General features: G+C 42.6%; 1 protein-coding gene across 1 annotated transcript; it reads right to left on the bottom strand.

Moving 5' to 3' along the window:
- Window positions 1-2639: 2639 nt before the first annotated feature.
- SPCS3 (signal peptidase complex subunit 3) lies at window positions 2640-9372 on the bottom strand. The gene is made up of 5 exons (XM_050945421.1): window positions 9029-9372; window positions 7167-7240; window positions 4851-4927; window positions 3605-3720; window positions 2640-3075 (listed from the first exon to the last, which is right to left on the bottom strand). Exons 1-5 carry the CDS (start codon window positions 9169-9171, stop codon window positions 2943-2945), a joined length of 543 nt encoding a protein of 180 aa, XP_050801378.1. The 5' UTR covers window positions 9172-9372; the 3' UTR covers window positions 2640-2942.
- Window positions 9373-12433: the final 3061 nt, after the last annotated feature.

The raw sequence follows: 12433 nt of genomic DNA, 5'->3' as shown, positions 1-12433 counted from the left end.
CTCTGTGAAAGCAACAGCAGACAATCATTTCCCACCCTTTTTCCCTGGATGGCCCTGGCAAGACGCCATAGCATGGCAAACATCGAGCCCATTTTGCCTTAACACTGTCACCGTATGTGTACTGGACGCTGTTAACAGACGCGGTACTGCAGTGCTACACAGCAGCATTCATTTGCTTTTGCAAGGTAGCAGAGATGGTTACCATCCTTATTGCACTGTCTGCCATTGTAAACTGGTGATGAGATGACAGTTATCAGCCGTTTTGTACCGTCGGCGACTGTCATGGGTGCTCCTGGCTAGCCTCGCTGAGGTTGGCCAGGGGTGCACGGACAAAAATGGGAATGACTCCCCAAGTCATTCCGTTCTTTATGTTTTGTCTAAAAATAGAGTCAGTCCTGCCTAGCGTACGAGGCAAGTTTACTAGAGAACCAGACAGCACAGCCACTCCATGTCAGAGCCCCAGAAATGCTGCAGAAATTATGAAGTGCATGCCATTCTAGGGGGTGACCCTGCCACAACCCCACCCATTGCTTCCCTCCTCCCCCAACCCTCCTGGGCTACGTGGCAGTGTCCCCCCATTTGTGTGATGAAGTAATAAAGAATGCAGGAATAAGAAACACTGACTTTTTAGTGAGATAAAATGAGGGGAAGGACACCTCCAGCTGCTATGATAGTCCAGGCAGTACAGAATCTTTTCTTTAGACATGAAAGCGGGGGGGGGGGGGGGGGGGAGGTGATAGAGCTCAGCCTCCAGTTGCTATGATGAGGACAGTTACCAGCCGTTTTGTACCATCTGCCGGGAAACACCGGAAGTCATTCCCATTTTTACCCAGGCACTCCCAGCCAACCTCACCAAGGCCAGCCAGGAGCACTCACAGGCTGATGATGAAGGCGGTTATCAGTCATATTGCACCATCTGCCACCGGGAAGGGGATGCTGGTGTTCAGTGCTGCAGCACCCCGTCTACCAGCAGCATGCAGTAGACATAGGATGACATTGAAAAAAAGCGAGATACGATTTTTTCCCTTTTTTTTTGGGGGGGGGGGAAGGTGTAAATTGATGACATATACCCTGAAACACCCGGGAAAATGTTTTTGACCCTTCAGGCATTAGGAGCTCAGCCAAGAATGCAAATGCTTTTCGGAGACTGCGGGGACTGTGAGATAGCTGGAGTCCTCAGTAACCCCCCCCCTTCCATAAGCGTCCATTTGAACCTTTGGCTTTCCGTTACGCTTGTCACACAGCACTGTGCTGTGGACTCTGTATCATAGCCTGGAGATTTTTTCAAATGCTTTGGCATTTCGTCTTCTGTAACGGATCTCTGATAAAACAGATTTGTCTCCCAATACAGCGATCAGATCCAGTATCTCCCGTACAGTCCATGCTGGAGCTCTTTTTGGATTTGGATTGCATGGCCACCCGTGCTGATCAGAGCTCCATGCTGGGCAAACAGGAAATGAAACTCAAAAGTTCGCGGGGCTTTTCCTGTCTACCTGGCCACTGCATCCGAGTTCAGATTGCTTTCCAGAGCGGTCACAATGGTGCACTGTGGGATACCGCCCGGAGGCCAATACCGTTGGTTTGCAGCCACACTAACCCTAATCTGACATAGCAATACCGATTTCAGCGCTACTCCCCTCATCAGGGAGGATTACGGAAATTGGTTTTAAGAGCCCTTTATATCAATATAGAGAGCTTTGTTGTGTGGAAGGGTGCAGGGTTAAATCGGTTTAATGCTGCTAAATTCGTTTTAAACACGTAGTGTAGATCAGGCCTTGTATACTATTCTACAACCTATTTGTCTCTTTGCTAAGTAATCCCAATCCTTTTAATTTATCCCTATGAAAGTCTAATTTTTGTTATTTTCAGAATTTTACTGTATTTTAATTTTACTTGTCTATAATACTGAAAGTCAAGAATTCCAAACATTTTACAAGAAAATCATATATTTTGTAAGTACTTTTTAATTTTGGATCATTCTTACCCATATCTTTTTTTTAAAAAGAACATTTTTATTTTGTATATTGCACAACACATCCTAAATGCTTTGAGATTATCTTCTGACTAACTCAAAATGTTTATTTGTACAAGTGTGAGAAAAATGCACACTTGGTTAATATTAAGCTTTTCCAAATAAGCAAAAAAATTGCCAATTTATATGTTAGAGGTAGTTTTCGACTGTTTTATCCTGCTTATGATTTCTACTGGTATCTGTGTTGTAAACAGCTCTTAAAAGATTTGTGTGGGTTTTTTTCAACACCAAATATTCTTGTTAAATCAATGGCACACACTTGTTAAATCAATATTACATAAATCTTTCAAATAAGGAGTTCTGTTCAACCAACCTCAAATTTGAGCTAGAACAGTATTAAAATACTCCTGACTGATGGCTCATGGATAATGAAGAACAACATTTTTGAGTGGCTTTTGATTCTACTAGAAAGGAAACAATCTACCTTAATGCAGCATTCTAAACTCACTTATTTAGCAGCAGCTGAAGAATACAATACAATAAGCACAATGCCTATCAAACTGCAAGTACTCCTACATTTTTTACTAGAACACCAAAATTTGTGCATTGCGCTTTAGATAGATTACATAAACACTTTTATTCTAAATTTTAAAATAATCAGACTATGTTCTGGTTTTAAATGTTTATTTATAAGAAACATATTTTTCTACCCATATGGCCAACAAAAAAAGTTAATTTAAAAATTTTAAACTATCAGTTTACCTTTCCTGTAAGTTTCAGCATCAATGTTTTATTTAAAATAATAATTAAAAAAGTCTAAATTTCAGCTGTTTTTTTTCCTGCTCAGTTGGAGCCAAAGAAATCAAGTACCTTTGACTGGAGAACTGCAGGGGATAGGAGGAGAAAGTGATAAAATTTATTCATAATGTACAAGTATAAAAATATGTTGCTTAGGATTCAGTATAATAATTTAATAACTTTTTGCTGTTTCATAAGTATCTGGGAATGGAACAGATACATGTCCTGATCCTGTCACAAGAGGTAGAATGCCAGCATTTGGTACAACGTTCCACGAGAGAGTCAAAGTGACATTTCTGTTTCCCCTGTAAAATCAAAATAGATCATCAGAAGAAATATTCAACTTATAAAGATATAAGTTATCTTGAATATGAATACTTTTCTGTGAGCCAGAAATGATAAGCATTTTAAATTTACACAGTTTGCATTCATTTACAGTATTTGCACAAAGCGACTGCATGGAATATGACCTAGAGTCCGATAACTGTCCTGCAAAAGTAGTTGGGAGTTCTCCACACCTTGCAGGACATGACTCTAGCTCTGCAGGCATCGACTGAAACCTGGCAGCCAACTGCTTCTGGCAGCCACTTGCTTTTAGCCCACTGAATTGGGGGACAGATCGTGGAGATCGGGATCTCTACCACACAGCACATCTCATCAGCTGCTTTCTGAAGATATAATTGTCTTGAAACAATTATAAGATTTAAAATAATGTAATGAGCTGTTAAATATTCATATTCCCCCTTACCTATCTCTCTCCCACTCCTACCTCAGCAACACACAAATATTCAGAGTACAGAACAGCTACATTATAAAGAAATGTAATTTACTCACTTGAGACCATTTCCATCATCAAAGAAAAAGTATTTTGATTTCATGTCTTTTAGTAACAGCTTTGGACTATCTCCTCTCAAAATGATCTTGTCCCAAAGGACAACCTGGTTCAGGGCCTACAATTAATCACTGAGTTAACACAATGAAGTATATCTGATCACGGAAATTCAAAAGTATTACTGATTCAGGAAACTGAAATTGCAGAGCATAAACTTTGTTTTACGGATTGCAAGTGTAACAGAATTATGTCTCACAAGAACAAAGGTTTATCACTAAAATATTTAAATATGATAGAGATAACAAATCTGACAGAACCTTATTTTAAGATTTTAAAGACATACCAGTAAAAAGTATGATGGATCAAGGATGCTAGTTTTTAATTGTAATTACAACTGTAAAAATAAAAAAGTGATTTTAAACTCAAGGATGAAAGACTTGCGTTGTACTGAAGTCAAACCCTATTATTTTGTTCAAAATTTTTACTTTTTTTTAAATGAAAGATTATGGTATTCAGATTTGTAAATATAATTTCAAAAGAATAACTACACCTCAGTAAGGTGTCCTGAATTCATAAGAGGTTTTAGGCATCTCTTCTGAACTACTTAGTCAGCAATGATGATCTGCCATATGGGGAACTCAGAATTTTGTATGGTGTCTTCTGATACAATTTAAACAAGGGACTAAAATATACCATTATAATGTACCAATTTATAAGAGCTGGCTGTTTATAAACTGAATTTATGAAATATAAAACAAGATAATGGACTCTTAAAGCCTAACTAATGGAAACAGAATTCTAAAAATTGATCCAGCAAGTGCAGTTGTGCTACCCGCATAGATGAATTTTACTTTATTTAAATGGTCATTAAAAGCAGATTAGGTAGTGACATAGTCTTGAGAATGAATTTTAAAAATCACTTTAAGAAAATTCTGACCTTTCTACAGTGGCAGAATAGCCATACCAGTTGAAACCATTGAGAACAGCCGTTTTAAGTGATAATGGCGCCAAAGGACTATCTATCAAAAGCTGTAAGGCATTTTAGCTATGTCACTATTTGAGAAAGTCAAAAGACATAACATTTGAAATTCTTACTATTAAATATCAGCAAAAGCAAAAGTCAAAGATTGAAGGAATGTCATAGTATGAAATTTTCGTACCATAATCTTTCCTAGGATGATTACAGCATATTAAATAGCACCTAAACCAAATAATGTTAATTGTTTAAATTTTCTATTTCATACTTACATTGTTTTTTGTTGAATATTCTGCAGATAAATACAGAAATAACTGTTTAACATTCCAATCAAATATAGTTTGCAGATGTGAGCAAGTTAAGAAAAATGGTATACCAATTTTATTTTTAAATGTTATTTCTACCAAATTCCAACATAGATCATCTCATAATCTAAGTACAATGTAATTGTAACATTTAAGATATTTTTCTACATTTCATCATAGCTGATGTTATCTGCTCTCTGGGGCATACTACTTAAAAGGTGTTCTAGCAGGAACTTTAATATATTTTAGTCAATATGAAAAAAATTAAAGGTAATCAGGATCTCTTTAAAAGCATGAGAAATAGTTTTTTGTACATGTCTAAGAGTAAAACTATGTTTTAGTCACTGGTATTTTTAGTAAAAAAGTCATGGACATGTCACAGGCAGTAAACAAAAATCCACTGGCTGGGAACCACGGCCAACGGGACCCACAGAGGCAATGCCTGTGGGAGGAGGCAGCACGTGGAGCTAGGAGCTGAGAGAGGGACGTGTTGCCACTTCTGGGGAGCACCCCCAAAGGAAGCACGCCCAGCGCCCTCACCCCCTCGCATGTCCCAACACCCAGCCCCCCACCAAAAAGTCTCATTCTGCTCCTCGGAGTGGAAGGGGTGGCCCAGACTGCCCCAGCTGCAGCCAGTGGGACTGGGCCCGAGGCTGCTTCAGCTGCTCAGGCAGCCCCTGGGCCAGCTGCACGGGCTGCTGCAGAAGTCACAGAAGAGACTGGGACTAGGTGTGAGGTAGAGGGGAGACAGCTCTTGCAAGGAGCTGGGGCACAGGGGGAGAACTGGGATTGGCTGGGCAAAAGAGAGTGGGATAAGGAGCCAGAAGGGGAGAGACAGGAGGAGCCAGAGTAGAAACTATTAAGAAAGTGAAGAAGAATATAAAAGAAACACAAAAACAAGAGACATGCAATCAAAGATGGAGGGAAAGGGGAGAAAGTAAGATGGGGAGAAAAACAGAGGACAGAAGTTTTGATATAATTGTGTATGCTGCTCAATAAATTATTTAGTAAATAAAGACCATGTTTGCCCTCAATCTTTTAACAAAAATACTCCCACTGACATCCATATTATAGGTCCATAATTTTATAATCCAGGTTTTCCTAACAGAATGAGTTTGAAACCCGTGTCACAGATCTTTAAAGTATTCATAAAATATACATTACATAAGCAATCCCTATGATTAACTATTTCCCTCCTTACCGACCTACACCCATACCATGGCTCTCCATATTAAGCAATATCACTCCTCCAATATTTGTCGTGAGGATGCTACAAGAATGATTGAGATGATCAGAGCTAATCCTGCGCCTACCACTATATACAGAGGACTTCAACCACCCAAGAGCATGCTAGTCATTGAGGCAACTGTTGTGGGCCTATCAGTCCTGCCCAGATTTCTCTGCGATGTTGATGTGTATGAAGAATGGGTTGCAGCTGATGTCAGATACCAGTCTCTTGACCCAACCATGTATGTACCCAGCTTTATTTGCCACGTTGCTCATGGGCCTTCTGACCTGATTTCAAACAGGCCAGGGTAAATGGGCAGCCAGCCTTCACACCTGTGACCAACAAAGAATCCTAAATGTGGCTGTGGCCAAACACATCACACATTACTGATAACTGCACTCTCACCAGATTTAATGGTGGTTGGAGGACTCTGCACTTTGCTGATGAGGTTGCCATAAACTGTCTTGGTAAGCTGCTCATCCAATAAGAACTACAGTAGAACCTCCGAGTTACAAACACCAGAGTTATGAACTGACCTGTCAAGCACACACCTAATTTGGAACCAGAAGTACACAATCAGGCAGCAGAAGAGACGAAAAAAAATTCCAATACAGTACAAATACTGTTAAATATAAACTGCTTTAAATAAAAAAGGAAGGCAGCATTTTTCGTCTGCATAGTAAAGTTTCAAAACTATACTGAGTCAATGTTCAGTTGCAAACTTTTGAAAGAACCACCATAAGATTTTGTTCAAAGTTGTGAACGTTTCAGAGTTACGAACACCTCAGGTTGTTTGTAACTCTGAAATGTTTCTAACTCTGAGGTTCTACTGTATTTCTCTCCTCAGCCAATACATTCTCTAATTCCATTTACTTTAAAATATTGCTTTCCAGAGATATTGGTGGTTGTCCTCAAACTTTTTATTTTCTTAAGGTCTTCTGGTTTAAATATTTGAGGACTGGTTTCATACATTACAACCATAACCACTACGGAAGCGGTATCAACAATACAGCAGAGTTTATATTTTAAGCATTAGTATATTTATAAAAGGATATCTGCGGTAACATCAAATGTAACAAATCCAAGATCACTTCTTTCTCTAGGCCCAGTAAAGTCTTCCACATTTTTTCTAAAAAAACAAAAAACAAAAAAAAAACAAAATTAGCATAGTTTGCATTACTTATTTGTTTTATGTCAATGAACATTCTTACTGTACACGTTCCACCATTCTGATTGATTGATACACCCATTTATTGTATCTTGTCTTAATTAGATGGTAAGCACTTTAGATCAAGAACACTGTTTTACTGTTTGTACACTTCCCAGCACAATGGGGCCCTTATCCTGATTGGTGCATTTAGGCACTACTAGAATTCAAATGATAAAATAACAGTAATAATGTATGGACTTTTTCCTGCCTACAGAGACATGGGCAGCTCAACCGTACTTCATTTGATTTTAGTTAAGGATATGTAGCCATCACCAACTAATTCAATGCCAATTTGAACAACTGCAGCAGCAAAGTCAGTCATTCTGGTTGTACTACTATTTTCAGTCATACCAACTGATTTTACATCATAAAGAGCTGCTTAGCCCATCTACATTAGCCATGTTAGCCCTGATTTCATATTTGTGCTGCATACATACATTGTAAAGTTCTCCCTCGGCAGGTTCAGTCCTCAAACAAAAAAATACTACATTGGTTGAAAGTTTATGCTCTCTCCACAATATTAAGTCATCATGCAGTTAATCATGACATAATTTGGTTGACAATGGATAAACCTCACCACCAAAACTTCAGGAATGTTGAACTTGACATTAAGATTTGCTCCAGACCGAAACTGAGCTTATTCAAATCTCAATGCATAAAAACAGAAAAAACAGGCCCGAGCTTTAAAAACAAAAAATTAAGTTTGCCACACTGATTAGTGCCTTCCTTACTTCAAAAAGAAAGATGCTAAGAAACCCCACAGTTTTGTTTTGAAGACTGACTATAGACTGCTCCTTCACACAAACAAACATATCTTCACAGTATATGCACCTACATGACAGGTGCACAGAGTCACTGTCAATCTGTTACGGGAAGAATCCACACATTAAACTGGAGTTTGGCCAAAAGAAACCATTGAAAAAAGATGCAAATAGAGAGAGCCTCATTATGCTGCTCCAATTCCATTCTGACTGGGTTACTAGTTCGGTTTTAAAAAATGTGGCTTACAGAGATGAAGGATGTTTAATGACATTTAAAGTTTGTCAATACATGTTTATATAGCCAATCACACTTTTTAAAAGACAGCGATTAAAGAAGGGAAGGTGGCATGTTGGAAAAGGTCTAGCATTAAGTTTGACAGAAGCCAATCAAGGAATTTGAATTCAAAAGAGAATAGTGCCCCTTGTCAACATGTCTTGCCTTCATATAAAGCAGGAGTCCCGGTGTGTGTGATTGTGTGCAATTTATGCACTGCAACAGCTTTCACACAGAGAACTGGCAGAGAGGAGGAGAAAGGACACCAGTACAGCAGAGTTCACTGTCGTGGGGTTCCCTCATTGGCCCAGACACGGGGAAGTGAGAGAGCCGGAAGGAAACTGCAGAGGCAGACACTGACTGTACTTATTCTAGGCCCAAGCTACAGAGAGCAGATGTGGGGAGCTGCGGGCGGCACTGATGTGGCCAAAGATTTGTTTAACGTCTCCGTAAAGCAATCAGGGCAGGCAGCGCCCCTAGATTCCCAAACCGCAGCCCCTCGTTTCCAGGTGCTGGGTGCGGTCACGTCGCAGCCACTGGTCCACCACCCCGGGCAGGGGGCGCCGGCTGCTGCCCCTCCCCGCAGGCAGAGTTTGGCTCGGGGCCCTGTGTGCGCCAAACCTCCCGCGGGCTCGGGGCGGGCTCGGGGCGGGCACGCGGGGCCGCACTCACAGCATGACCCGGGAGACGGCGATGCGGACGGGCACGCTGCGCTCCTTGAAGGCGGTGGTGATGAAGCAGCCGAAGGTCAGCGCCGCCATGACGCTCAGCGAGAAGGCGAAGAGCGAGTTGGCCCGGGACAACACCGTGTTCATCTCTCCGCCCGGCCCGGCCGCTCAGCCACGCAGGCCCCGGCCGCCCGGCCCCTCCCTGCCGCACCCCACGGGCGGACACCGCGGGCAGCCGGCTCGGCAGCGCCCGGCAACTGGGGCAGGCGCCGGCGGGTTTCTGCGGGGCCAGGAGCAGCAGCAGCCGCCTCTGCGTGAGCCACCGGCAGCAGCAGAGAGGCGAGGCCGAGCCGGACGTGCCTGAGCCCGCCCAGCCAGTGGGGAGGAGCCGCGCGACCGCCCCCTGGGGAGGCGGGACATCCGGCCCAGGCCCCGGCCGCTCACCCAGCCCGGCCGGGAGCTGCCCGGCATCTCCTGCGCGTGCCCGTGTCCCAACAGCACCTACCCTCCGGCTGCACGCCTCGCGCCATGCTCTGCCCTACGCGCCTGCCCGCTAGCTTTAGGGGTGGTCCTCGTTGAGTGCCTGTGTTATTCATGGCCAGTCTTTCGTTCCCCTGGGTTTGGGAGGGTCCTGCTCCGGCCGGCTCTCTTGTGTCGCATTGATGGCAGAGCTGTTTCTCTGTTCGCTACGGTTTGGGTGTCTGTTACAGGCTGATTTTGTTCTGGAGAGTGTGCTAGCATTGCATGTTTCATTGTGCTACTAAGGAAGTCAAGTATCAGAGGGTAGCCGTGTTAGTCTGGATCTGTAAAAGCAGCAAAGAGTCCTGTGGCACCTTATAGACTAACAGACATTTTGGAGCATGAGCTTTCGTGGGTGAATACCCACTTCGTGGGATGCATGCGTCTGTTCGTCTATAAGGTGCCACAGGATTCTTTGCTGCTTTTAAGGAAGTCAGCTAGGCCTGGCCTGGAGTAGGAAAAATACTTGTATCTGGCAGCAGGTGTCAGTACCTGTTCACCTACAGTTAGATGAAACTTGAGTAAAGCAGGAAAAGCAGTCTTTAACACCTTACAAGTTAAGCCTGGATCCTACTGTGGTGGCACTGTAGCAGTCAAGCTTGTTAGTTTTGATTTGGTATCGTTTTGGTCTATTGTCCTGAGTGCTGTTGATTTGGGTGAGGATTTGTGCCGTAGTAGTAGTAGTTTAGTGTTGAAGTCTTCCAATGATGTACTGAAAAATTGATTCTGTTTTCAAAGTGGTTGAAAAAGTTTCTGGCCCATTTGGCAGTGGCAAGTAGGAAACCTCCCCTGTAAAGGATTGAAAAGGTCTAAATTTCTAGCCTTTCTGGTTGCAAAGATGACCTTCTAAATGTGAACAGAAGCAATGTTGTCTTGTATGTGTAGACAGACAGCTGCAGTGGCTCTGCTGCTGCTTATAGCTAAGGCTATGATTTAGTCACGCATATTTTTAATAAAAGTCATGGGCAGGTCACAGTAAACAAAAATTCACACATGATCTGTCCGTAACTTTTACTAAAAAAATACGCAACTAAATCTTGGGGCAGCCGCTGCTGCTGTGGGGGAAGGGACAGAGCTGGCCCAGCGGCACCAGCTGCTTGAGGCCCCCAGAGCAGCAGCAGCCAGTGGCTGCCCTGGGAGCTGCTGAAGCTGTGGCTCCTCCAGCTACCCCGGGTACCATTGCTGGGAGCCACTGGGGCCAGCAGCAATGGCCACTGCTTGGGTGGACCCCAGTGCCAGCTGCTCAGGTGATCAGTGCTGCTGGCTGCAGGGCCGCCCAAGCCACTGGCTGCAGGGCCATTCCAGCAGCAGCCCGTGTGGCTGTCCCCAGGGCCACCTGAGCAGCTGACCTTGGAGCCAGCTGATTAGGTGGCCCTGGGGTCAGCCACACTGGCCGCTGCAGAAGTCACGGAGGTCACGGAAAGTCATGGAATCCGTGACTTCTGCTACCTCCTTGACAAACGGAGCCCTACTTACAGCTTTCCCACTAAACATCAGTGAAACCAACAAGACTATGGTCAATTTCACTGCTACTATTTAGAACCCTATGGGTAGAAATGAAATAGTCAAGTATAATATCACATTTTCACTTTGCTGTTGTTTGGAATACTATGAGCAGCTGGAGAAGAGGACTCCAGAACAGAAGCTGTGGAAAGGGTAAAGTACAGTAGAACCTCAAAGTTAGGAACATCAGTTATGAACTAACCAATCAACCACACACCTCATTTAGAACCAGAAGTACTCAGCAGCAGAGACAGATTACAAAAAAGCAAATACAGTACACTACTAAAAAATGAGAAAGTTTTAAAAAATTGACAAGCTTCAGAAACTGTTTCTATGCTTGTTTTATTTAAATTAAGATGGTTAATTAAGCATTTTTCTTCTGCATAGTGAAGTTTCAAAGCTGTATTAAGTCAATGTTCAATTGTAAACATTTGAAAGAACAACCATAACATTCTGAAGTGTTCATAACTCTGAGGTTCTAGTGTAGTGAAATTGTTCCTAGCAGCAATTAAGCTGCTGCTGGGCAGGCAGATGGCCATGTCCTCTCCGTGGGCTGTATGGGGAATTCTCTGCTTCCTACCTCCTTCTCAGCCCCACTTTGTTTCTCAACGTGGAGCTGGAGAATGCAGAGAATGATAGGAGAGCACCTATTTAGGTGGAAGAGAAATTGTGGCCTCCTTATGCCTGTAAAGAAAAGCTCAGCCTACTCAAAGGAGGGAGGCAGAGCAGGCAGCTGGTGCTATATTCAGACATCAGGAAGATACTCTGGAAAAAGATACTGGGTATGGGAGCACTGATTTATTTGGGAGAAGAGCATGGTGGCACAGGTTTTCACCAGGGCTAATATGCTTAGTCCTGTGGCCAGTAAGTGTTGGGATTTTTTTTTTTAATTCCAGATTTACAATGTACATCAAATAACTTGACCAAAACTGATTCTAAATATGCTTTGGAGCCAAAGACAGCACATTTTTGGCATCAGGTTAATTTGTTTTTGCCCACTACATGGCACACAAAGCTTTATAAGGTAAAGTGCTTTTATACCTCACTGGTTTAGCTGAGACCTTCACACTTCATTGTGCTTTGCATTCCATGGCAAGAACCCTGACTCACTGATCTCCCTCGCTCTGGTTTTATCTCAGTCCCTGAGTCAATTCTTTGTTCTCTGTCATGGTGTATTTTTATGTCTCTTGTCAAAGTACCAATAGCTTTTAACTAGAGATTGCCATTCCTTTTCTCAAGCCAGACTATGTTTTGCTGGGTCTGTCATCACTTAACTGATACTTCTTAGGGGAGGGATTTAAAAAAAAAAACATTAATAGTACGATAACTACCCTACCATGTGACTGTGGTATAATCTTTTAAGTCTAACTCATGTCATGTAATTGAG

This window comes from Gopherus flavomarginatus, chromosome 3 (assembly GCF_025201925.1).
Source record: "Gopherus flavomarginatus isolate rGopFla2 chromosome 3, rGopFla2.mat.asm, whole genome shotgun sequence".
Classification (NCBI taxonomy): Eukaryota; Metazoa; Chordata; order Testudines; family Testudinidae; genus Gopherus; species Gopherus flavomarginatus.
Note: the sequence above shows the minus strand (reverse complement) of the source record. Positions and strands in the feature narration are given on the sequence as shown.

Excerpts from the sequence above, each read along its gene's own strand:
- SPCS3 (XM_050945421.1), bottom strand. The coding sequence starts at position 9,171 with ATGAACACGGTGTTGTCCCGGGCCAACTCGCTCTTCGCCTTCTCGCTG. Across the intron at positions 7,241-9,028 it reads GCCGTCTCCCGGGTCATGCT|AAAAAATGTGGAAGACTTTA; the intron begins GTGAGTGCGGCC and ends TTGTTTTTTTAG. Across the intron at positions 3,721-4,850 it reads AATATTCAACAAAAAACAAT|GCCCTGAACCAGGTTGTCCT; the intron begins GTAAGTATGAAA and ends GATTAATTGTAG.